Consider the following 26,433-nt stretch of genomic DNA (forward strand, 5'->3'; position numbering starts at 1 on the left):
TTTTTTAAACTAGAGCGTGACAGTTGTGGTTATGTCACTTTAAATTTCAATTTTTGGGAATTTACATGCATTTTAACGGGCACAGCACTAGAATAATTAATTTAAACATCCTTTTGTGTGGTTACAAAGTTTTAAATGGTTTCTCCCCCTCCTACATTTCAGGTTTCCTTTCCCCCTAACACACAAAACTAAAATTGTCTGACCAGAGACTTCTGTCTGTTTTAAGATCCAAAGATTTTTGAGCTGATCCACGCACATCAGGGTGGGTGCTGGGTTGAATAAACTTCAGTTAGAGACAAAGTGAGCCACATGCTTTTGTATTTATGAGAAGAGAAAGTTTTGGGCAGCTGAGGCCTTCGTCAGGTCAGCTCACTGGTCTCCTTATGAACTGGAATGTGACAGTTGCGGTTAAGTCACGTTAGACTTTGATTTCTGGGAACCTAAACTTCACGGTACAGGTACATTAAATAGCATGAACTCATGCATGATTTCACACATGAAGAGTCATCATAATTCATGCACCGTGAGTCAAACAATGCAGGAAGGCCAATAAGTAAGCTTTGGTTCACACTACCATACCCTTAAACATACACATCATCATTTTATTTTATTTACTATCACACTCTCATGGTGCAGTTTAGGTTGCATGATTTTGTCCGAACTCAACCCAAGACTGGAGCGTAGTAATCAAGCCCGACCCGAACCTGACAGGTGTTCTTTTTTTGTGTTTGCACCCGACCTGAGAAACAGATTTTTTGTGTCCTTCATTACTCGGTTACATTTACCGCCTAAAATAGCATCGTAACCTCCAGCACCATACGGGAAGTTGCCCAGAACAGACAGTAGGTCCCTCATTTTTCAAAAAAATAACCTGAACGCGACCCTGTCAGGTTCCAACGGGTCCCGATGGGCTCAGGGCGGGTATCCACACTCTGTCTCATACACAGATTACTATGCTCTTCCACACATACTGCTATACCCTCTTACATGCATGCCTTTTTTTTGCTGTCATATCTGTAGGCCACATTATGTGCCTGCATGACAGTCTGTGTGACAGAGGATAATTGTGTATGTATGGAAGTATGGTAGTATATGTAAACAAAGTTAACAGTGTGTGTGAAACAACGGTCTAATATATGTATGTATGAGAGAATATTATACTGAAAACAGAATAATATGTAAGACAAATAAATCATGTGGAAGGAACAAAATGATAGTGAATGTAAGACAGAGTTCTAAGTCACACACACTCACACACACATTGTCTCTCACTTACACTCTCATTCTCTCTCATATACTACACTAACATTTCTGCCATGCAAACAATACACTTTCTCATTTATACCACTCATCTATTGTGGATTTGATGTTATGTAAGTATGAATTATCACTCAAGGGACCTCTCACTGTTGACGATGAAATTAAACAAACCTTTTCTCACCCTTCTATGCACTGCACATTTTACATACAGGAAACTGAGCTAATCTTACTGTACGTTATTCATTTTCATGATGGCCCATGATCAGTTTCATGCATGTGAGAAATCATGCATGAATCAATAGTATTTTATTTACCCTTCCCATATGCAAATCTGATATATGGCCATATATGAACATATACACTACTCACAAAAAGTTAGGGATATTCGGCTTTCAGGTGAAATTTCAGGATGAACCTAAAATGCATTATAACCTTTACAGGTGAACTTAATGTGACCTTCTGTAAACTTTTGAATGCACATGTCCAACTGTTCAATGTTTCAGTACTTTTTGCACAAGTTGCTGAGTTTAACGGCAAAATTCACAACAGGTGTTTGATCCATGAATGGACCAATAAATTTCCTGGTTCAATTAGAATTGGTATTTAAACAGTCCTCCTCATCATGCTGTTCACATTTTGACATCATGAGACCAAGACGACACCTAACAATTGATCAGCAGCACCTCGCCATTGCGAGGCTTCAAACAGGATGTCCTCAGACGGAAGTGGCCACTGCGCTTAGAGTGTCACAGAGTGTCATCAGCAGGTTGCAACAGTGATACAGAGAGACTGGAAGAGTCACAGAAAGGCATAGAAGTGGACATCCTTTGGCCACATCCCACACTGATGACCGCTTCATTGTGAACAGTGCCCTGCGGAACCGGATGATGAATGCCACTCAACTCCAGGTACGTTTAAGGAAGGTGAGAGGCACCCAAGTGTCACGTCAGACCATTCGAAACCGTTTACATCAGCATGGTCTGCGTGCTAGACGACCTGCAAGGGTACCTGACCACACCCCCAGGCACAGGTGTCATCGTCTTGCATGGGCCAGGGAGCATTTACGCTGGACGAGGGACCAGTGGGCCTCAGTGCTGTTCTCTGATGAAAGCCGATTCATGTTGAGCAGAAATGATGGCCGCCAACGATGTTGGAGACGTCAAGGAGAGCACTATGCATCAGCCACTGTTGTCACCAGACGAGCCTTTGGTGGTGGTGGTGTTACTGTGTGGGCAGGTGTGTCTAGTCAATACAGAACTGCCCTAATGGTACAGTGACAAGCCCATACTACCTGAATAACATCATTAATCCAGTCATTGTGCCCCTGCATGAACAACACAGGCCTAATTTCATCCTCATGGACGACAATGCTTCAGCTCATCGAGGTTGTATCATTAGGGAATGGCTGCTGGAGACTGGGGTACCTCAGATGGAGTGGCCTGCACTTTCTCCAGACCTGAATCCCATAGAAAACCGATGGGATCAGCTGAGTCGCCGTGTAGAGGCTCGGAGCTCTGTACCCCAGAACCCCAATGTCCTGAGGGCCACCCTTCAAGAAGAGTGGGATGCCATGCCTCAGCAGACAATAAATCGACTTGTGAACAGCATGAGACGTCGTTGTCAAGCTGTAATTGATGCTCAAGGGCACATGACAAGTTATTGACACTGACAATTTTTGTTGTGGTATATCCACCACTGTTGTTGGCTTTTGTTTCAAGAAATTGTTTCAGATGAGGAAATCACCATTGCATGCTTCTACTTAAATGCCCTACTTTCATGATATAATATCACTGTAGCGTGAACTTTTCACATTTTCCGTAAATTTCACCCGAAAGCCAAATATCCCTAACTTTTTGTGAGTAGTGTCTATTAAATAATGGGGCATATGAGTTCATATATTTGGACATATATTTCAGGATCTGTGTGCAAATATGTGGCGTAAATATTTGGTCTCTGACATAAAGTAACATATATGTGCATATACTGGATTACATTATTTATTTTCCACATATATTAAGAACTTTAAGTGTGAATATGTGGCAGATGTATTTGTTTTGCACATACAGTACAGGCCAAAAGTTTGGACACACCTTCTCATTCAATGCGTTTTCTTTATTTTCATGACTATTTACATTGTAGATTCTCACTGAAGGAATCAAAACTATGAATGAACACATGTGGAGTTATGTACTTAACAAAAAAAGGTGAAATAACTGAAAACATGTTTTATATTCTAGTTTCTTCAAAATAGCCACCCTTTGCTTTGATTACTGCTTTGCACACTCTTGGCATTCTCTTCCATTGAGCTGTGCTATTTGTCTGTTGGTTTAGGGAACCACGAGGCCATAAAAGCAGGACCAGGGATGGGAGGTGAAGGGTTAAGGTTAGGGTTAGGATTAGGGTTAGGGTTAGGGTTAGCAACCTCTTCCGGTCGCTTGCTATTGAGCAAGTGGGCAGAGTCAAACGTTTAGCTCCACCCACGCTGAGCCACTCCTCGATCTGCGGACTGCAGTCAGGGCTTACTCGCCCGCTTCGCCCATGCCTAAAACCGCTACTGAGTGTAATAATGCTTAACTGTCATACTCCAGTTCATAAGAAGACCAGTGAGCTGACCTGACAAAGGCCTCAGCCGCCCGAAGTGTGCGGCTCACTTTGCTTGTAACTGAAGTTTAATCAAACCAGCACCCACCCTGATGTGTGTGCTCCGGCCTATAAAATTTTGGATCTTAAAACAGACAGAAGTTTCTGGTCAGACAATTTTAGTTTTGTGTGTTAGGGGGAAAGGAAACCTGAAATGTAGGAGGTGGAGAAACCATTTAAAACTTTGTAACCACACAAAAGGATGTTTAAATTAATTCTTCTAGTGCTGTGCCTGTTAAAATGCAAATGTAGGCTAAATTCCCAAAAAATTGAAATCTAAAGTGACATAACCACAACTGTCACGCTCTAGTTTAAAAAAATCCCAATGACCTGATCTGATGAAGGCCTCAGTGGCCCGTAACATCTTCTAATAAATACAAAAGTACGCAGGCAAACTGAAGTTTATTCGACCCAGCAGAAACCCTGATGTGTGTGATCCCGCTCAAAAACCTTTAAATAACACCAGCACCACTGATTCATTGCCTTTTTTTGATACCTGCAATCAAATAGGTAAACCCTATCTGATTACCCAGAGAAAAGCATGGTGAGGTAGATAAAAAATCACTCCATTTTAATCTGCATGACAGGAAACAGAAAAAAAAAAAAAAAAAAACATTGACTCCTGCCAGGCTGTGAACCGCTACAAGGAATGTGTGTGTAATTAACTTGTCAGATGAAATGGAGGAGAAATTAAAACAACTAAATGCCATAAGTCATAATGGCTTATCATCTGATTTAGCTGCTGCCAGAGGGTAGAGGCGATCTTGGAAGAGGGATCGGAGTGATTACAGGATCTCTTCCAAATCCACTCTTGGTTCATTCAAATAAGAGAAACATAACAGCAGACTGAAAGAACGATTAGTAATTGACAACTACAAGAGAATTACAATGTCCAAATGAGAACAAAGGACAACAAATGAAATGTTTCAGTGTCATTTGTTATTTGTAGCATTTGTAAGAGCTCAATGACCCATTAAATGATTCTACATGGAGGTAACCGCAGAGCCAAAAATAACAATAACTGTGTGTTCTAGTTTCTACTAACACTCTCTGACATGTTCATGCTGATGGAGGTGATAAAAAAAGTTTGAGGCACCAGATTGTTACGTCTCAATTTCCCCTACATCCTTACAGGAAGGAGAATTCTTGGGTGTAATAAAAAAAAAAAAAAAAATCCAATTAAGTACATGGCCACATTGTTCATTAATGCAAAAGAAGGGTGGCCAATCCGTGTATCATTCGTTCTTTCTATTTTCAATTGCCAATCAAAAATTAAAAAATGAAAAAGTGACTGGTTATTTTGTTATTTGTTTTTTAATTTAACACCAAAATACAAAATATGCCTGGTTTTTCATAGTTCAATTTTAGGCTCGGATCAAAAATACGAAATGGAAAAACGGGAATCAGGACTGAATTTGATTTTATTATTTAATTGGTCCGGTTTACGTGACCCAGAAGTTTGGCAATGAGCAGTAGCTCACAGCAGATCACAGCAGCCAGGTGCATTCAGTCCCGCCACCCTGATCACCGCCACCATGGATAGTTATTACGTGTTGTTTCGAGGACCAAAGCGTGTGACTCTAAAAGAAGAGGACATGACAACAAAATATCCCTGCGCCAGTGTAAACGGACATAGCGTTGCCTAGCAACCAAATACTCTGCACTCAACTTACTAGTGAGGTTCCATTTGTTTCAAGACTTTTGTTAACCAAATGTCAGACTTTGTAGTGAATTTTGATTTGCTGGGTGGCCTGAGCCTGGATGAGTGGTCGGAGGAGGTGCTTGGTGTCTGTTAAAAGACGCTGAATTCACCACCAGCAACAATGTTTTCACCGGTGTGGTAAAGAAACCAAGCCATAACCGAGGCAGACTGAAGATGAAGCACTTTCAGGCACGAAGTTCAAACACACCTTGGGGGCTTGTCTGTAAAGTCTGGTTTGACGTGCAGCTTCATGGGACGCAGGGCGAACGAGGGCAACCGCAAATTAAAGGCCGACTCCTTCAGCATTCGCCACGACGAAATGACCTAAAATATGTCACCCTGAATGCACAAAAATCACAAAGATGATGCCGAAAAAAACATAGAAAGCCTGCGGAGATTCTGAGCAGCCGGGTAACCCACTGTGTCCGGTAGCCTCCCTGGAGAAATAGCCTACCTCTCCCTGCTGCCTCCTTATCCACCTGCCTTTAATCTCCACCCAAAGCGGACACAGTGTGACAGCGCTGATGTATGGTAAATTAACCGTATACTTTTATTATTATTGTTATTGTTACATCCGACATTAGGCACACGACACCACCGCCCCTGCAAAGAGAAGTCCAAACATAATTTAGCACTATTTTAACAATTGCACTATTAATGGAAATATCCAATTCAACATTAATGACGCCAAATAGCCTGATGTGACATGATGATGGCACTAGATGGAAAAGCCATCTTAGCGTCTGTGTTGCTTGGCAACCGTTCTGTCCACTCTATCTTGCTTGGTGGAAGAATGAATAGTTCTCAGTTTTTCTTGTGTGTTTTTTTATGGGCTATACATAGGGTAACCGTTTTATAAAAGCAATAAGCCCCTTGAAGCCGTGATTTAGCCTACAGTGATTTTACAACTCCGCTGCGCGTCGTGCCTTAGATAATGCCCCTCAGCCGATGTAAAATCACTGTAACCCACAGCTTCTCGGAGGTTATTGCTTAAATAATGTTGCACTTTCTGTTTGATCTAAGTATATTGTAACAGTGTAGCTTGGTTGGTTAAATAAATGGAGGGAGAAAGACAAAACCTCCAAAGATATATTTCCATTTACAGTTTTGTGCCGTCGTAAATTAACATAAATGAGTATAATCCTTTCATGTAAATTCACCTGGATGAGGTACCACAAAACACTGCATGCCAGCATCCTCCCCTCTGTTCAGGTAATGTCATCACCTGCCACTCTCTACATTTTAACTCACCACATACGTGTATGAATGAATGAGTTTATTTGTCATTGCACAACAAGTTACAACGAAAATGAGGATTGCTACTTCAGCACAATGTATAAAAAGTAATAAATAGTTAAAAAAAAAAAGACAGTATAAAACAACACAATGACAACAACAGCAACAACAGGGACAGTTAAAGGTGCATCAGTATAAAGTGCCAACTAGCAGTGTAAAGTGCATGTGATGATAGGAGAGGCAGTTCATGTGTGAGTGTTAAGTGTTCTGATGGCTGTTGGAAAAAAAACTGTCTCTGAGTCTGGATGTGCGGGTTTTGATCTGTCTTCTATCTCCTTCCTGAGGGGAGTAGGTGAAAAAGCTCATGACCTGGGTGTGAGAAGTCCTTGATTATCCCATCAGGCCAGAGCTCAGTCCCATCTGAGCTCCGGCGTTTTGGGGTGAAGGTCACTGATCCTCCGTAGAACCTGTAATACTGACTGATGCCCGCCGTACCAGAGACCAGAACCAGAACCAGAACTAGCAGCATTGTGAGAGAGGCCATGGTCCACTGAGTGCTGCCTCTCATTATCTTCCCCCCTGCAACAAGGGCTCATATATACCACACTACAAGGAAATGCCATCGGATATAGTTCCGCCATAGCTCAGCCACAGCAGCCCTCATACAAGCCAAGGAGAAGACAGACGATTATTGATTGCACAAAATACCCTGCCAACAGGACATGACACCTGACCAGTTTTTCAGGTCCCTTCGGTTATCGATCCAAAGCAGGAAAACTGAGGTTTTGGCCCCTGATGCTGAGAAATGACAAAGGCCCTTTCATTAGTCATGGCATTTCACAATGCAGTTTTATTTGGCACAATAGTAAGTTGGGAAACTCATGAAAATGATATCAGAATCATATTTGCCATTCTGCAAGAGAGACAGACAGAAGAAGTAAGACAGTGTAAGTCCAAAAAGAAAAAAACCAAAACACACCAAATAGATCATGCGTATTCAGCAGTTGCACCTTATGATCTTAGGATCTTAATCAGTAAACCAGTTGCTTTAAGTTAACATCTAATTAGCATTTTTAAATAATGTTTTCATCCATTAATTTATTTTATAGGGTTAATGTGTAAAAATGTTAAAGAATTTTGAGATTTAAGCAAATGAGAGAGTTCTAAAACAGGTCTAAATGTTCACATGTAGATCATTTCCACTGATATACTTTTAATTTAAAGTAAATGCAGAGCCAGATAAGCAAGCAGTTCATTTGAGTTAGGCAATTTTGTGTCTCATTTGTAATTATTATTATTATTAAATTGTTGTATTTTATAAGATGCAAAAAACACCAAACCAAAACAAAACAAACAAACAAAAAAAACCTTCGACCTGTTTGGGCTACAAACACAAGCTAGCTAACGTCTTACACCTGAGATACTGACTGATGTTAGCTCCATCAAGCAAAGCCATCGATTTTTTTAATGCTGTGATATCTGAATTATTAAATTCTGATATTTGCTGTTTCATTTCCTCTTCACCTGGCAGACCAGAAGCTGCAGCAGCGTGAGCACCTCTATACTAACGCCTCCATCAGACTACAAGAGTTTTAAAATCGTAACTGATTTTGAACTCTGATGATCTTCACTGATGTTCCCTCTATTCTCAAACAGGCACACACTGCAAGATTTGAAAATAACAGTGGATCACACACTTTAAGATATTATTAAGATTATTGTGCCAGAGGGAGCAACACACCACCTCACATGATCCTCACATCTCTCATAGCGTTGAAGCATCCACAGACATCTATGAGACGTTTTGGCAGTTTTTCATTGGAGAAAATTGAAAATGTTACATCATTGTTCCCTGCCATTTCTCTGACATACTGCCCCACTCTGCTGGCTCTGCTACCTTTACTCAGTTTGAACCGGTTCCTTTGTCTGCATCACACGTTTGCACCACCACCCCCCGTGATGTTGTACCCTCAGATATCTTAAAACAAACTTTTGATGTAACTGGCCATAGTGTTCAAGTTATTACTAATTCCTGATTAGCCTCTGGCACTGTCCCCCGTATGTTTTAAACATGCAGTTGTCCATTATCTGTCATTTGTTTAAAAAAATAATGGAGGAAATCATTCTGTCACAATTACAACCCTTCCTGAATGCCAACAAGATCCATGATCCTTTTCAATCCTGGGTCAAAGCCCTCCACTGAAGCAGCTCTGCTAAAGGTGACAAAACACCATGCTAGTATTACTGGACCTTAGCGCCACTGACGATACTGTGGCTCTTGACATCCTGTTGGCTTGTCTCAAACAGCGGGTCGGTATTAAGGGTACAGCACTGAATAGTTTTCCTCCTCCTCTGCTCTGGTCACCTACAGGGTCCCTCAGGGATCCATCCTGGGGACGTTGCGTTTCTGTCTGTATATGCTGCCACTTGGTGACATCATCAGAAAGTATAACATACCCTGTCACTTCTACACTGATGATTCATTGTTGTAACTTCTGCTAAGGTCTAGGGATTTCCTCCAGCCTCTCCTAGACTGTCTTGAGGGCATGAAAGGCTGGATGGTGAATAATTTCCTTCATCTGAAGAGTAACAAAACTGAAGTATTTATCTTTAGGGCCTCTAAGTAAAGAAGCCATTTCGCCAGTAAACCAGGCGACCTCAACCCACATGTGAAGTCACATGGCAAAAACCTGGATGTTACCTTTGACTCCGAGTTCTGATTTGCCAAACAAATCTGGTCTTTTGTTAAAACAGTTCCTATCAGTAAAGAATGATCTCCAAACTAAAGTCAGTTCTCTTCTTTCATGATATGGAAAAAGTTATTCCTGTGTCTATTACATCGCGGCTTGACTACTGCAATTCCCTTTACTTTGGCCTTACCCAGTCTTCAGTATTTCGCCTGCGTACAATCCAAAATGCGGCTACTAAAAAGCACCAGCACATTACCCCAGTCCCAGCCTTTCTTCACTGGCTTCCTCTCCATTTTAGGATTCAATTTAAAATCTTGTTGAGCCTCAGCAGTCACTGCACCTCGACTGTGAGACAAGTTGTCGTTGGACAGACGTGCTCCCTCTATGTCTGTCTTTAAATTGAGGCTAAAGACACATTTCTATCCACTGGCATTCTTAGCCCACCAACTTTTGCATTCATTGTCATGTCTGTAACTCAGTATGTGTCCTTTGTTGTTTACTCTTGTTGATTTATTTACTGTTCACTGATAACTTTGTATTTATTGTCCTCTGTGCAGCACTTTGGTCATCTTGAGCAGTGTTTAAATGTGCTCTGTACAATAAACTTTACTTACTTAACAAGTTGCTTTAGTAACGTTAATGCTTTACAGAGAGAGAAAAAAAAGCAGAAAGCTAAATGAATCCTGATGAGGAAATGGTTGGGGAGATGCAGTCAACATGAGTTGTCCATACAACATGTTGGGGTTTCTTCTCAGTCACCATTACAAAAGTCCTCTCCATCGCCTTGTAGATTTGTCTCTCTCATTGGCTACTGTGGTCTCACACTGAAAGTAATGATGCAATTATTCACATTTTAAATCCTAAATCTCAAACATGTTTGAAAATTATCAGGGCGGCCCTGATGAGTCTCCAAGCTGTCAGGAGGTGTAAGATTGGATCAGTAGATACAATTACCAGATATTGTCACATAATCTGGATCTATAAACCCCTCACATTACCAGGTAATATGGACTGAACATCATCATCAACAACCCTCGACCAGATTTGTCCCAAATCTTAAGCAAATTGTTTGAAACTTAAGACTCTAGTTCCTGACTCAGGAGTGTTGAATCCTCCTCTCCATTAACTCGTTCACTGGCTCACCTCTCTTACTTCTTACAGCTGCAAGGACACTGTGTAACTTTTAAGTCTTACATTAAACTGTATTTGTGCATTACGGAAACCTAGGTATCCCCTGTATCTTATGCTTTCCCTCTCCATCTCTCTTTCAAAAACAGCGCACATTTTGCAAAAATCACACACCAGGCAGCTCTGCAAGTCTGCAACTATTTATACCAGTCACATGTAACCCTGTGTGGAATTAAAATGACAAGATCTGTTGACGTCCTTCAAAAATATTGGCAGGGATAATTCATCAGTACCTTGACATTGGTAGGGACATTTGTCTACTGACGATACTCAAATCTACACCTCTGCTCTACACCAGTGGTTCTCAAATGAGGGTATACCAATCTCCTAGGGGTAAATGTAAGTTTGATAAATCACGTTATCTTCAGTTTTTCCTCTGGGTTTCCTGAAGGTGTGTGTTTGTGGTTTAAATCTGCTGCCGTGGTCGTCGAGCGAGGATGTTTGTTCACTCTGACCAGGAAGACAAGACAAAGAAAAAAAACACAAAATGGATCAGTGCTTGAAGCATAGCAGTGATACAGCTGGAAACAAGGAGGAAGAAGAGAAGAAGAAACAGAAACAGAAACGAGAATCTACTCTGTATCAGTTTGTTGGTTCACACTGATGGAGCTGGACTGGACCTCTTTATATATGATTTTTCTCTACCTTTTTTCTGCACTGGTCAGGAAGTACGTGGCTGAAAAAACATTTCAAAGGCGAGAACATGATTGAAAAATGTTTGAGAACCACAGGCCTTCCAGGAATTACAGTCATCAGTTCATGTGTTAATTCCCACGTTCACTAGTTGTCTGACTGTAAACATGAAAACAGGTTTCCATAATTAGGTTAAGTTATTAAGAGAAAATGGTAAAGACTGGTAGATTTCCGGTGGAGAAATCCAAGTCCTGGGTCACGTAAGGCCTAATTCAGATTTCTGAATGGCCTCCTGTGTGTGTGCATGTGCAGAAAAGGAGAGAGAGCGAGAGATAAAATAATTCACACGAAAGAGCTTCAATAAACCTACAATGTGCATCACTGCAGAGAATACAAAATTCACCAACTTTTTGATTTACTTAATAATTTTCTTTAAACGTCATCACTCATGAAAGAATAAGGAAATGAAAAACTCGTGGTGCAGTGTGCTGAACTTTTTCTCTAGCTGGCTGACCCCTTGGAGTTTGTAAGTATTCAGATGTCATGCCTCTATCTGGTTACTCACAGGAATTTGGTTTCTTGTGTGCATGTAAACAAAGTGACTGTCTTCCAGAAGGATCACTGCATGGAGCCGCCTCCTTCACCTCATTCACCTTCTCTTTTGAGGGCAAAACCCTTGAAACCACTTTTAGGTGCAGCTCCATCATCAGTTTACTCTCTAAAGAAGACGTGGAGGTTGGATTTACTAAAGCAGCAGATTATTATGCCAGTGAGCGCCTTCCTCTCGCTGGTTTGCAAGAACCACTGCAAGTGGCACAACCTCATAATATATAAAACAAATTAATAATTAATTTCACTTCTGTTCAGGTAGCAGGTAATAACAATAATAATAATTAGAAGCTGAGGCCATATGTCATACGACATATGTTTTCCATCCTGGCAGAAACTCAAGATGAACTTTCAGATTCATCTTCAGTAATCTAGATTAGGAGGACAGTTTGTCATTCTTTTTTGTTATGTTCTTTTCACACAGGTACATTCTACTCTATCGCTGTTCCAGGAAGTATCACATATCAAGCCTCTTCCAGTAAAGGCTGTCAATCTAGTTTTGTTATGATGAACGCCACAGAAAAAAAAAACAAAAAAAAAAAAACAAGTTGGTCCTACACCAGACTGTAGAGCCGCTGCAGGGGGGGAAGTAATTATGAAGCTGGGGTTAATATTCTGGGGAAACACTCAGATTTTCCGAAAGTCAAGTCATAAATTTAAAGGAAAAAACTCACGAAAGTATGAGAACAAATACTTCTTATTATACAACAGGTAGATCTGACCGAGTAATCTGATTGGTCAGTCAGACGTTTAGAATGTGCTCAAATGAGCATGACAGCATGGCTAGCCGTGCTCAAATGAAAAATACCTCATCACTGAAAATATTACTCTTATTGCCCGAGTCTGTGTGGTTTCCATGGCAACACGAAACGTTTCACTGAAACCCGCATCAAAAGCCGCTGTCAATTTGTTCACCTGCATAATGGACCATTTGGTTGTCAATTTTGATTTATTTGGCAACCTAAGTTTGGATAAATGGCTGAACGAGGAAGACAAGACAGAACAGAAAAAGCCGAGATATGCGAGAGTGACGAGTGAATAGCTGGATCAGCTGGAGAGGTCAGGAAATGAAGCCAGTACGGCCCGGTCAACGTCTTGGGTTGTCAAATGTCTACAAGACTACCTGAAAAACACCGGGCAAACAGTTGATTTTTTCAACTGAAAGTAAAGAAGAGCTCCTCCATGAATTTTATGGAGCTTTAATTTCTATAATAAAGAGAATGAAATGCCTCAGCAGAGTCAGCACCACAGACAGTACCTGGAAGATTTTCCACAGAGATGTGCAGGCTATAACTTTGTTCTTGTTATTAATATGTTATTAATTAGCCTATTAATCGTTATCAATTTGTTTAGTCTTTATGAGTTTCCTAGGCCACTGATTGAATTAATTTGTCGATTTGTTTGCATCTGTACATTGAAATGAACATTTCCTAAATCAACACATCTGTAAAAACGTCTTTATTTCACAGGTAAATTGATAACAGCCTGAAAAGGTGATAAGCAAAAGCCCCTGAAAGGTGGGGTTGAAATTATATAACTCTGTTCAGCCTTAACCCCTTACTGCCTGAATTTATTTACAATTATCTAAAAAAAAAAATTAAATGTTTGTGTTTTTGCCTTCAAGCAGATGCTAAATTAAGTGGAGATAATTTGAATATAGCACATACAATAGATATACATTTAGGTATGATACAAATAGGCATTGGCATTGAAATTGAACAACATGTTTCTGTACTGTCCTCTAACCTTTTCACCCATGCATCTTACCGGTGAAAAGGTGATGACTGAAATGCACTCAATGAACCAGACGTCAGATTTACAATTACTTCCCTTGCGAACCCCCCTCAACCCCCCACCCCCATGCGCCGGCAATTTCCCCTAAGGGAACCACTACTGTTTACAATCAAATAAGGATACTTATACTTATGTACTGCAAAGCATTTAAGTATATGTACGGGAATATACTTATATATTCATAACATTTGATGTATATGCACAGGAATTCGAATTTCTACAATATTGCACCTATACACAATATTATTTATGTGCAGCCATTACTGCCTGATGTCGCAAAAACGTGACAAACCAGAAATCGGCTAATACTTCGGCAATTTTCATCACATGTAGTTTATTCTGATATATCAGCAGTAGAAGCAACCAATAAGCTGGTGTGTATTTTTATCTTAGCAAAGTTATCTCAAATTTGGACAATTTGCCGAGTTTAGCAGCCAAAATCCGTGCGCTCTGCCAAGTGACCACTTCCTGTTTCATCAACTGGCTGTATTTTACACTCCGTCCTCTAGTTGGCGGAAGAGTGCTTCCAATACAATTCTTGGTATGTGTGAAATATGCATCAACAGGCATCAGTGGGATACATACACACCTTGGCTGCATTAAGACCGGGAGTGGTTTGTCACGAATTCATCCACAAGGGGTTGTACTGCTTACTTTTGTTACTTTTGCTGCTTAGCCACAATTAATCAGAGCTGATGTTAACTTGGAGTGACACCCCCCCAGCTGAAATAAAACTGCCAGTGAGTTTATTAAAAGATAGATGTTTTTTCTGGCGCCGACACTGGAAAGCAGTAGCCTATACTTAAATATAACTGTTAATATAAGTTGGTTGTAGATAAAAATCAGCTGTGTTGGTGAGTCATTGTCACGGCACCTGTTAGATCAAAAATGACTGAGAAGTCAGCAGAAGTATAACTATCAGTCCATGAAAAAAATATTTTTTACAGCGAATATTCTAGTTACAACATGATTGAGCCTGCAAAGCAATTTTGTGTTGCTATGTGTGGTATTTATTCAGTTTGGGGAAATCATGATGTCTAGAAAACATGATAAGCCCAAGTTGGCTGGCTGACTTACTTACTTAGACTTAGTTCCTCTCATTCCTATTGGAACACTGGGCGATGAGTCCCCTCCATTTGGACTGGTCACTGGCGATCCTCCTTGCGCCGTGGAAGTTGACACCCGTCTCATTCAGGTCTTCCTTGAACGTGTGTCTCCACGTCTTCTTTAGCCTCCCTTGCTTCCTCTTGCCGCCTTCCGGCACCCAGTCCATTGCTACTCTCGCTGGCTGCTCTCTTAGTAGGCGGAGTATGCGTCCAGCCAGTCTTCTTCTCCTGGAAGAGACCATGTCGGACAATAGTGGCACCTTTGCCCTCCTCATCACCTCTTCATTGGTGATGTGGTCTCACCATGAGATCCTCAAGATTGTTCTGAGGCACCGCTGGTGGAAGACATCCAGGGTGTTGGTGATAAAGGCTGTTTTAACCCACGTCTCGCAGGTATAGCTTGCCGTAGGAATGACTGTGGACATGTACAGGCGTAGCTTGATGGTCGTCGTGATAGACTTAGACAACTATATGTTGTGGAGTCATTGGAACACTCCAGAAGCTTTGGCAATCCTTGTCCGGACATCCTTCTCCACGTCTCCTACACTCAAGATGTTGCTGCCAAGGTATGTGAAGTTTTGGATGTATTTGATGTTGTCTTCGCCTAGCGAGAGTGGTGGGTGGTGTTGGTCCTGCCAAACAGATATAGCCTTGGTTTTTTCATGGCCTCAACCTTCAACCTTCCCTCCGTGCTTGTGGAGATTGTTGGTCATCTCTTGGAGTGCGCTGTGGGTGTGACTCATGAGTGCCAGGTCATCTGCGAAATCCAAGTTGGACAGTCTGCCTTGCCCCCACTTGATCACAAAGTCTGTTCCAGCAAGAGTCTTCCTCATCACGAAGTCGATGACAATGAGGAAAAGTAGGGATGAAAGGATACACCCCTGCCTCACACCGGTCACGATGTCACATTCGTTGGTAGTGCCACTGCTGGTTCTAACTCTGCAGGTGGAGTTGTGGTTACAGGGCTCTGAAGATATTTATGGACTTGGGTGGGACACTGTACAGCAGGATAATCTCCCACAGCGTTTTCCAGTGGATGCTGTTGAAGGCTTTCTGATGTAATTGATTATGAGGGGCATCTGAAATTCTTGGCATTGCTTGATGCTGTTTCAGAGTGTGAAGATTTGTTCGACGCATGACCTTCCCTTCCAGAAGCCAGCGTGTTCTTCTCTCAGGATGCTATCCACCCTGGTTTTCAGGCATTGGAGTAGTACACTACTGAATACCTTGCCAGGGGTAGACAGCAGTGTGATGCCCCGCCAGTTGTTACAATCACCGAGGTTTCCCTTCTTGGTTAGCGTCACGATTACCCCACATCTCCAGTCCACAGGAACATCTTCAGAGTGCCAGATCAAGTTAAACAGGTGGGTGAGGCTCTCCACGACAATTTCCTGACCGTGCTTCAATAACTCTGCAGATACTTTGTTGAGTCCCGGCACCTTGTTGTTCTTCAGGCTCTTGATTGCTGTGGTAACTTCGATCCCGGATATCTCGTCCAAATCATATGTCCAAATCTCGTAATGCTCAGGGCTAGAGCTGGTGGTTCCTGGTCGAAAAGCATGTGAGGTGTTGGCTGGTTTAGCACCTCACAGAAGTGTTCCACCCACCTTGCCTCTTGCTCTTCGCTGCTCAGAAGAGCCTTGCCATCTTTGCTCCTGATTGGCACACCAGAGCTGCTCCTTGAGCTGGTAAGCTCTCGCACAATCCTGTACAGCGTCTTCATCTCGTTCTTTTCTGCTGCCTCTCGTGCCTCCCTTGCTTTCTCCTCGAGCCATCTCATCTTATCATTCACAGCTCTTTCTTACTTCCTTGTCCAGGTATCTGTAGTCCTTATCTTCCACCCTTCAATCCTGCAGCCTCCTCTTCTGTTCTCTTCTCATCTTGGCCATCTTCCTTTCATCAATCATATTCCACGTCCTGTCTGATATCCATCTTTCCTTGTTGGATCCCCTTCTTCTTCCTAGGACTGCCTGGGCAGTCTCCGAGATGGCACAAGAGAGCCAGGTGCACTGCTCCTTGACAGATGATGGATGTTGCTGTGCCTTGAGCTTCTTGCTTAACTCCTCACAGTAGCTTTTTGATGTATCATGGTTCTTCAGCTTGTCCACCGTGGAAGGGCTTTTGGACCGCACTATCTGTGCCTTCTTTAGCTTCAGCCTAATCCTGCCCACCACAAGATAGTGGTCAGATCCAACATCCACTTCTCTGTTCTCTGCAAACATCCGTCATTAACGAACGCCATCTTGTGCTGATGCAGATGTAGTCAAGTTCGTTCCGGGTGCTACTGTCGGGTGATGCACATGTCATTTTGTGGATCTGTTTGTGCTTGAAGAAGGTATTGCCAATGCTGAGTCCATTGCTGCTGGTTAACATCAACAGTCTCTCCCCGTTGTCATTTGTGATGCCAGCAGACCTGTGTGGTCCCACTGTGGTATGAAGGCCCCTTCTGTCAGCTTCGCACTGAAGTCTCCAATTAACAGCTTGATGTCATAGTTGGGTATCTCTTCGAGCACACCTTGGAGCTGGGTGTAGAAGGTATCCTTGTCTTCCTCTAAGGCGACTTCGGTTGGGGCATAGGCTTGCACGATGGTCACCTTGGCATGCCCAGTGTAGAGCCTCACCATGATGATTGAGTTGGGAGTTGAGGCTAAGTGGCTAAGTTCGCTAGCTTGGTACCTGGTTGGCCGGGGAGTTAAGGCTAGCTGGCTAAGTTCGCTAGCTTGGTAGCTGGTTGACTGAGGGCTTTGGGGCGGGGAGGGGCTCGCAGCAGCACCCGCTGCGTGCTGAGAACAGGAACTGCAGAGGAACGATACGTGCTTTCATGTCAGTCTCCAAAATACCAGAAAAGTCTCCAATAACACCAAGAAAAGTTGCTAGATTTGTCGCTAGTCACTTTTGACAAAAAAAGTCACCATAGGGAGTTGGAAAGTCGCCAGATTTAGCGAGAAAGTTGCCAAGTTGGCAACACTGGCAAAAACAACGAAGATTGCATTTTTCAGGCCATGGGGCCTTTAAATATGTTGTGTCTTTGAAAATGTCTTAACAATACATGGAATAATATATTAGTGAAACATATATAATGCAATATATATATTGCATCAATAAAATTTTAATTTATGGAATGATACATAAGTAATTGCGCAATTCAGATATTGCAATATATTGGAAAATATAAAGACTAGTTCCCATATATGGAAATGTATTATCTAATAGATCACATGATATTTTCCAATATACTGCAATATATCTTTGTTTCGTAAGGGTAATTAACTCACTTGTTTATCACCACACCAAAACCAGTTCTACAGCTGGCAAGTGATTGTGAGGTACATAGCAAGCATGCCATTCAGTCCGGCAGGGCATTTTTCCAGGTCACAGAGGTATAAAGGTGCGGCAGGTGGATGTGAGAGGCAGAGCATCAGATGGCAGGGAGCTGCATCGCCAGCACCATGGCTTCCACACTGCTGATCCTGCTGCTGCTGGTGTCTCTGGCCTCTGCATCTCACTACTACGGCGGTCATTCCTCTTTTAAAGTCCACAAGGGAAACTCCCGTGGAACATTTCAGGTGAGGGATACAGCCCCTACAAAATCCCAGAGAGGTGATCTCTGCGGTGGGCTTCTGTTTGCTGTGACTGTGGATCCTGGTGATAAAATCAGGTCTGAAAAAATAGCAAGATAAATTGATGTCTGTCATTTGGTTAGAATTTTTTATCCAAAGACCTATCATATAATAAGTGGATATATTATTATCATCATTATTAATGTTATTTTTACTGTGGATAGCCTCAGTCAAAGTCGAACCCTACGTCTGTCAGCAGGACTATTAAGCATTTTATTAGGAATTTTCAGTTCTACAATAATCTGAGTGTAATAATCAGTGTATGTAAATTTTTGGTCTGTCAAACTGTAACAGTAATACTAATGAACAACAATAGCAATAATTATTGTAGTAATATTAATAATAATAATAATAATCATGAGGTGAGAGGAATTCATTTTTTTCTTTTTAATTTTTTTTCTCCTTTTATTTCTTTCGTTGCTTTTTTCTTTCTTTTTTCCGTTTCTGTTTTTCTTTTTTCCTTTTCTTTTTTCTTTCTTTCTTTTTTTTTCTGCATTTTGTCAGTGTCATATTGTTGGAAAAGCTTTTCTAAAATCAGTAATAGAATAGCCGGTAAACATCCCTATGGCACTCGTTGTTGGTTGTAGTAATAATAAATAGTAAAAGTAAAAGTAATAGTAAAATTCCACGTGCAATAATTTACAATGTTGCTTAGCATAGATTTCTTGCTTGTGTGAGTGGCCAAAGAGTTTTTGCAGGCGTCACAGAGAATGGCCCTCATACCTAGGACTGGCTTTGCTCATTGTTCAGTAATATGTTGTTCAAGATACCGAATTGTTTCTCTGTACAAAAAAATATTACAGAGGTTTAATTAATCTCTTTTCACATTCACAAATTCATATTGCAACAGTGTCCAACACTAGTTACAATTACCTAAAATGATCTTGTCCCACAGGTGGAGTTTCACAACAAAGTAACATTTGATGGGTGCGGGTACTCCCACGTCTGGAGATGTTACAGCGGTAACTGTGGCTCCCAAAGCAGGCAGTCCAGAGGCACAATCGACAGCAGCACCAATGCACCACCACGTAACCGTCAGTGGTGTGAAGCTGAAACTGTCCAGACAAGAAACATCCCAAGTGACAAACCATTTCAGATGAGGTGTGATGAGGTCACAATATTATAACTGTTTCTATTACAAACTTTTGTTTAACCATTATTAATTAAACTCCATGATTGTTTATTGATCCAGCCACGGGTTGCTCTGTAGCATCCTCTTTTTCAGCCGTCCTGCTTCACATTCATACAATTGTAAACACATGTATGTGCCATGGTTTTGCCAGTTGTAAGAGTGAGTAGGGATGTTAAGATGTTGTCGTATCCACACACCAGGGTTTTGAGCTGCTGCTGGGTCCGAACAGTCAACTCTGTCAGCTCCTGGAGACTATCAATGATGGTGGATTTGGGAAAAAGGTCTGATACTCAACAGCCGAACATGCCTCCAGATATCGGCACCCTACCTTTGCTGCGGTAAGTCTCCTACATGACTATACAACTATCAGGTCATCATTTAGTTGACAATAAATACTGACTTACTATTTTCAATGAATGCAAGAATGTTTAATCAAAATAATCAAATATTCACCCATTTTGACCAAGTGTAGTGGTTAGAACTAAACATGAATCCTTTGCTGTTTGTCATCCCCTCTCTCTAAATGTGCATGCTCTTGAGCCAGCATTTAACCTGTGTATTAGAATCCCTCTTTATTTGATTTTATTTCCTATGGCAATAAATTGATGCGATGTGAACCAATTTATTAAAATGCTGACTGCCCAAAAGAAGTCCTGCATTGTCTGATTGTACAATTTGCACATGTTGTGCTCCTACTGATCTTTGTACTGTTCTGTCAACTGATTTATTTACTTACTATGTCTGGAGTTACATTTTCACTCAGGTGCTTGTCATAGTGAGTTAGCCTATAATTGTGTGTTGTTACAGGTAATGCCCTTGATAATACTGATATTCCAACTATACCATAGCATTATTCCCATTACTGCTACACCCATTTGCTGTCTTTTCTGTTTAACTATCTGTGCTTGCTTGGTTCTTTGCTTGGTTCTAGCTGAGTTTATTTTTTTGGGTAAAACTACCTTGGTAGTTTGTTAATAATTGTTTCTCTTGTTAATGTTTGCATTCAGAGTTCCCAGGAACTGTCCGCAGTCATACAGGCTGATGGTCTCTGATCCTGATGGTGACCGAGTGCGATGCAGATATGGAACTGTCCAGAATGTAGAGTGCAACAGGTGCAGCCAGCCTGCAGGCTTTCACTTAAATGAGGTTGGTTGAAAACTTAATTTCCTAACACCTTGTGCAACTAGCAATTTTGTTTGTTTTTGTTTGTTTGTTTGTTTTTTACATCTGCTAACTTCAATGTATTCATGCTGGTAGGGCTCTTGCGAATTGCAATATAGCTACACCTCACAAACTGGTGTCTATGGACTTGAGTTGGTGGTGGAGGACTTCCCGCAGCACCCTATCACACTGGCCTACACAGATGGATCTCGATCCAACAGGTCTCCACTAACTGTAATAAGAGGCAAACGCTCACATTATGGCACAACTGCCATGTACTCGTGGCACCGGCAACATCAGTCAACAACCACACCCGGACCTACCACTTCATGGCAGTGGTGGTGGCCCACCACAATTACAGCTGCACACACAACAACCACACCATACTACCCTACCACTCCATGGCAGTGGTGGTGGCACACCACAACTACAACTGCACCCACAACAACCACAGCTACACCCACGTCAACCACACCATACTCCACTAGCACTCCTTTGTGGTGGTGGTGGTGGTGGTCCACCACTACATCTGTCACAACCACAGCTGCACCAACAACAACCACCACAGCTCCACCAACAACAACAATCACGGCTGCACCAACAACAACCACAGCTGCACCAACAACAACCACAGCTGCAACAACAACAACCACAGCTGCACCAACCACAACCACAGCTACACCAACAACAACCACAGCTGCAACAGCAACTACCACAGCTGCACCAACAACCACAGCTGCAACAACAACCCCCACAGCTGCACCAACAACCACCACAGCCACCACTACCACTGTCACAACCACAGCTGCACCAATAACAACAACAACCAGACTGTCTTCTTCCTCTGGACCCCTCACCAAACTTCCTCTACAATTCTCTGTTCTTGGTAAGCCAGCCAGTGTACTCCTCATATATATACTTCTACGAAACACTTTATGTTTTGCTTATTCTTTGAGTATGCATATATCACATCTTTTTAATGTCTATTTAAACATCATACTGTAGCAGCAAACATGGTGTAACGTTGCAATTAAATCAATGTTTATTTGAACCCCAGTTGATGCGCCTGCTCCATCTTGCCGTGTGGGAGACTACTTGCCACAGTTCCTGCACCCAACACCCGCCAATGGAGAACGCCTCCATGCTGAAGCCAACAAAGAGGTGGAGATCAGAGTCAAAGCACAAGCTAACTACGCAACGTAAGGGACAATAGGCATGAACACTGTTAGCCTTGTGGCAGCTAAATATCCCTGTCATTTCAGCATGTTAGTTATGACCTCAATAATCTGTAGTAAATTTCTAACTTGTGCTGTTTTCATATAGACTAGAGGGTATCATCATCAGTGGGCCCCTGCGTGTCACCAAGCACCGGACCACACATAACAAGTTTGCCATCAGATGGACCCCTGCCACAGATGATGTAGGAGATCATTTCCCCATTTGCTTTGCTGCCGAAGCAAAAGCAGGGTACGACTTGTGTTCATTCCTTCATGAAAGCATAGTCATGAACTTAATTTCACTTAAGCTCCATTTTGCAGGAACAGTATCACCACTCCATCAGCCCAACACTGTCACCATCATCTCAGAATAAACAAATTAGAAGCCCATTCCTCAAAAAGGGGAATAGTTGTAATCAGCTCAATTTATTTTTCTGGACCATAAAAAAGCTCCTCTCTTGTCCACCTCGTATGAATATTGCTTCACAGTGAGTAACTTAGTACAAACAGGTATTTGCTCATGTTTCAACTGTGCTTGAAAAAGAGGTAGGAAAAAAATGCTGTATAGCAATAAGCTATCAAACAGGAGTGACAAGGGGTCAGGGTTAGATAGTGAAGGAAAATAGTAACTAAATGTAAGCGTATCATGTCAAATGCAAAGGCTGATATTCTTACCTGTACCATCTGAAAATGAAACCCCATATTACAAAAGTCTGTGCGTCCTCTGGATTTAAATACTTAAATGCTAATTACAATGTAACCTGCATTTTGTCATGGTCACAAATTCAAATTAGGTTCACAGAACTAATATAACTAAAATAATGTAAAGACATATATTTCAGATAGCTGACTCGAGCCATATGGATAAACGGAGGGCAAGAGAGGAGCTTTTGTTTGACCAAGAAAAATAAATTGAACTGAATTTTTCCCCTAAGTCCTTCTGTTTGTTTGATATGGTGGAGGGGTGAGCTTCTGATTTATTTATTCTGAGTAAATAGCTCAGACTTTCAGGCCTCAATCTTATAGTCTGATCATAAGAAGATTGTAACATTGCTTGAGACAGTTTGTTGCAAGCTTTTGCCTGTCCTTACTGAAAGCCTTAAATTAATTGTTGCCAATGGTTTTCAGGTCTCGCGTCTATCAGTCTGAGATGCGATGTGTCTTGGTGGATGTCGTGCAGGACAGTGGTAAGTCTCATTGGCATTGCTATGTCAACATCTGACACATACTGTAAACCAAAAACTGTGAAAGTGTACACAGTATGTTGCATTTTCACTAACTATTGAAAATGTGGCGCTGTGGTATCAAACACAGGTTTTCTGGCTGGCAACAACATGATAACCACCTTTAGTGCTGTAGAGACTTATTTTAAAAAAACAATCTCTTGTTTTAGTCAAAACCAACGTCATCTGCCAGGAGTCTACCATGACAGTAGAGGTGGAGAGAGCCTCATTATCTGGAATTCGCGTGGATCATCTCCGGCTTAATGATCCCAGCAACACAGTGTGCAGCCTGCAGTCCCACTCCAACAGCACTCACATCGTCGCTGTCATCCCCCTCAACTCCTGTGGCACTCAGATTGAGGTAAACCTGCCATTTGCTGCAGTAGCTGGTGGCACTTCTTTCACTGGTCAGTGCAGTCGTAGCATAGTTCATGAAACCCTTTACACAAGTAGAAATAGAGAATGCCACAAAGGGGAAAAATACTTCAGTAAAAGTAAAAGTCATTCCAAATTCCAATAGTATCGACATATACTATTCGTACTAAAATGTAGTTAAGTGTGAAAAGTAAAAGTGATCATTGTGAAGAAAGGTTGTTTTCAGAGGTATTTTTTTTTTATTGATCCATTAACCTGTAAGAAGTATTTTAATGTGGAAGGTAACTGCTACTTGAAATGTTGGGTAGTTTCATCTAATAGTGCATCACATTTGATGTTTTGCATGGAAAAGCTTCTTCTGGATGTTAAAGCATGTAAATGCTTTTTCGTGAAAGTAACAGGTCACTCCAGCCGTCAGATGAATGTAATGCAGTGAAAAGTACATTTCCCTTTGAAATATTGTGTCATAAAAATTAAAAAAAAAAAAAGGAAATATGTAATATTTAAAGTGCCAGTACCTCAAAACTGTACTGAAATGCAGTACTTGAGTAAATGTGCTTAGTTACTTTCTTCCTCTTACCTCGTGGTAATCCTGTGGAAATCATGGATTTGTCTAAATGACACTGCCGAGTTACAGATCGAGTTACTGGAACTGCTTCTCATTTGCAGTTTAATAAGTGAATCCATCACTTTTTTACTCTGCAGGAAGATGATGATAACTTATTCTTCAAGAATGAGATCACCACCACCGACGATGTCAACACCCTCATCACCAGGAAACACCTGCTGGAGGTGGAGTTCTACTGCCAGTACCCCAAGAGAGGAAACGTGACACTGGGCTTCACTGCTCACAGGAGCAACGTCACCGTGTGGGAGAAAGGCTTCGGCACGTTCACCTACGAGTTTGAGTTCTTCCACGGCAGCAGCTTCCAGAGAATGATGGATCCCAGTTCGTACCCGCTGCTGTATGATGTGGGGGAGAGGATCTACATGCAGATAGAGGCCATATCTTCCATCAACAACACTGAGCTGTTTGTTGAGTCCTGCAGAGCTGCACCATACGACAACCCAAACTACACACCCACCTACTCCATCATTGAAAATGGGTAAGCTCCCCCCAGTGGCAACAGAGTAAAAAACAGTTGATTTTTTTTATATATTCATAAAAAAAAAACAAAAAAAAATCAATTGTTCTTGTTCTGCTTAATTACATGGCATTGTACCTTCCACTTTGTTGCCAACAGATGAGGAAATTTGCTTGCAGCTCAAAACAAATCACCACACATTTATAAATTATAAAAGACACAACCTGCAGAGTCCAGACGACAGTAACAGACCTGGTTCCAGTGTGAATGGTCTTTACCAGTTTAGCAGGGTTATTGCATTTGGCATGAAAGAGTTTTTGGAAATGTTGTTGGTTGCTGCAGCAGCTCTATAGCACCCTCCTGAGGTCAGTTTGATGAACTCTTTAAAGAGAGGACTTTCAACAAGACAGACATCTGCAAGCCATGTCTGTTCTATTATTCCCTTGCAGAGGATTGTGTGTTTTCAGCCAAGAAGCTGACAAAAGCGAGGTGACTCTGTATTTATGTCAAAGTTATTACTCCACATCTTTGATATAAATGTGTCCTCCTTCCGCTGACCCTTTGCAGATATTACTTTTGAATGAACTGAATCACAGATAACCCTGCACTCCCAGTGCCAGTGAACTCATATGTTTTGACACATACAGCTGTAAAACAGTCTCAATGAATACGACAGAATCAGGGCATGAAACTGCAGCGGTAATGTTGCTCTTGTTGTTTTTGTTTTGCTCAGGTGTGAAGTGGACGCGACCACTCAAATCCACTCACCGAACCACCAAAACCATTTCAGCTTCAGCATGGAGACCTTCAAGTTCATTGGGCAGCATGACCAGGTGAGGAATGACATATTATAGTTTCTGTTTCCTGTAATATCCATAGATGTCATGGTTAATACTCACACTACAAATGTTCGTGATGTGATAAGCTCTTATGTTAGTGATATGACTGAGGTTTGGCTGGACTGACGAAGGGCAGAGAAGGATCATCTTGCATGCAGAGGCAAAGCAGAGCGGACCTGGACTACAACTCTGCTGTCACCATTCAAGTTGGCTGATGTAACGGCACCTTATCCCATTTTCAGGTGTACATCAGCTGCTCGGTCATGGTGTGTGAAGCAGGGAACCCCAGCACCAGGTGCTCTCAGGGATGCATCAACTCCACATCTCCTCAGTCTTACAGTCACCATCGTGGCAAGAGAGAGGCCGTCATCCAAACTGCAAAGCACTTTGTTTCCCAGGGACCCCTGCGCTTGAGGTCATCTGAGAGCACAGGTAAGGCTGATTTTGTTTTTTTTTCCCAGAACATCTTCCATAAACTAACACTCTTGGAGGGCTTGTAGACCTCAGAGAACACTGGATTCAAAGTGAGCCTCTCTTCCTGTTTCTTACAGCGACCAACCTGAACCTGAACCTGAATCTGGTGTTCATCGCTGGATGTCTTCTCGCAGCGGTTGGCATGATCTGTGCAGTGATCATTTACAAAAGCAAAGCGTCAAAGATCAAATATCAGCCTTTGCCATCATTTGAAAATTAAAACAGCAGTGTGTGCAGTGCATCACATGTGGTGACCACAGTGAAAAACTGTGGGAGCCAACTTCTCATTTGGACACTATTTTTTTTTCACAGTATATCAAAATTGTGGTGTTGAAGTCTGTATTTTCTCCTCTACTGGTAACTGATTATTTATTATGAAAAAAAAATTGATTTGTCTTACATACGGGTTGCAGATGACTCTGAGAAACTTTTTATGTATCTTTGTATGT

The 26,433-nt window shown here is 41.7% G+C and overlaps 1 protein-coding gene across 1 annotated transcript; it reads left to right on the forward strand.

Annotated features, from left to right (window-relative positions):
* Window positions 1-20,973: 20,973 nt before the first annotated feature.
* LOC115357240 (CUB and zona pellucida-like domain-containing protein 1) lies at window positions 20,974-26,204 on the forward strand. The gene is made up of 10 exons (XM_030048659.1): window positions 20,974-20,992; window positions 21,556-21,657; window positions 21,829-21,970; window positions 22,095-22,238; window positions 23,117-23,175; window positions 23,382-23,572; window positions 24,292-24,692; window positions 25,405-25,504; window positions 25,753-25,942; window positions 26,062-26,204. Exons 1-10 carry the CDS (start codon window positions 20,974-20,976, stop codon window positions 26,202-26,204), a joined length of 1,491 nt encoding a protein of 496 aa, XP_029904519.1.
* The last annotated feature ends 229 nt before the right edge of the window (window positions 26,205-26,433 follow it).

This window comes from Myripristis murdjan, chromosome 3, assembly GCF_902150065.1.
Source record: "Myripristis murdjan chromosome 3, fMyrMur1.1, whole genome shotgun sequence".
Taxonomy (NCBI): Eukaryota; Metazoa; Chordata; class Actinopteri; order Holocentriformes; family Holocentridae; genus Myripristis; species Myripristis murdjan.

Bases quoted from the DNA above. Each gene is read 5' to 3' on its own strand.
- LOC115357240 (XM_030048659.1), top strand. The intron at 23,573-24,291 runs GTAAACCTGCCA...TTTACTCTGCAG, and splicing joins CCTGTGGCACTCAGATTGAG to GAAGATGATGATAACTTATT. The intron at 24,693-25,404 runs GTAAGCTCCCCC...TGTTTTGCTCAG, and splicing joins TACTCCATCATTGAAAATGG to GTGTGAAGTGGACGCGACCA.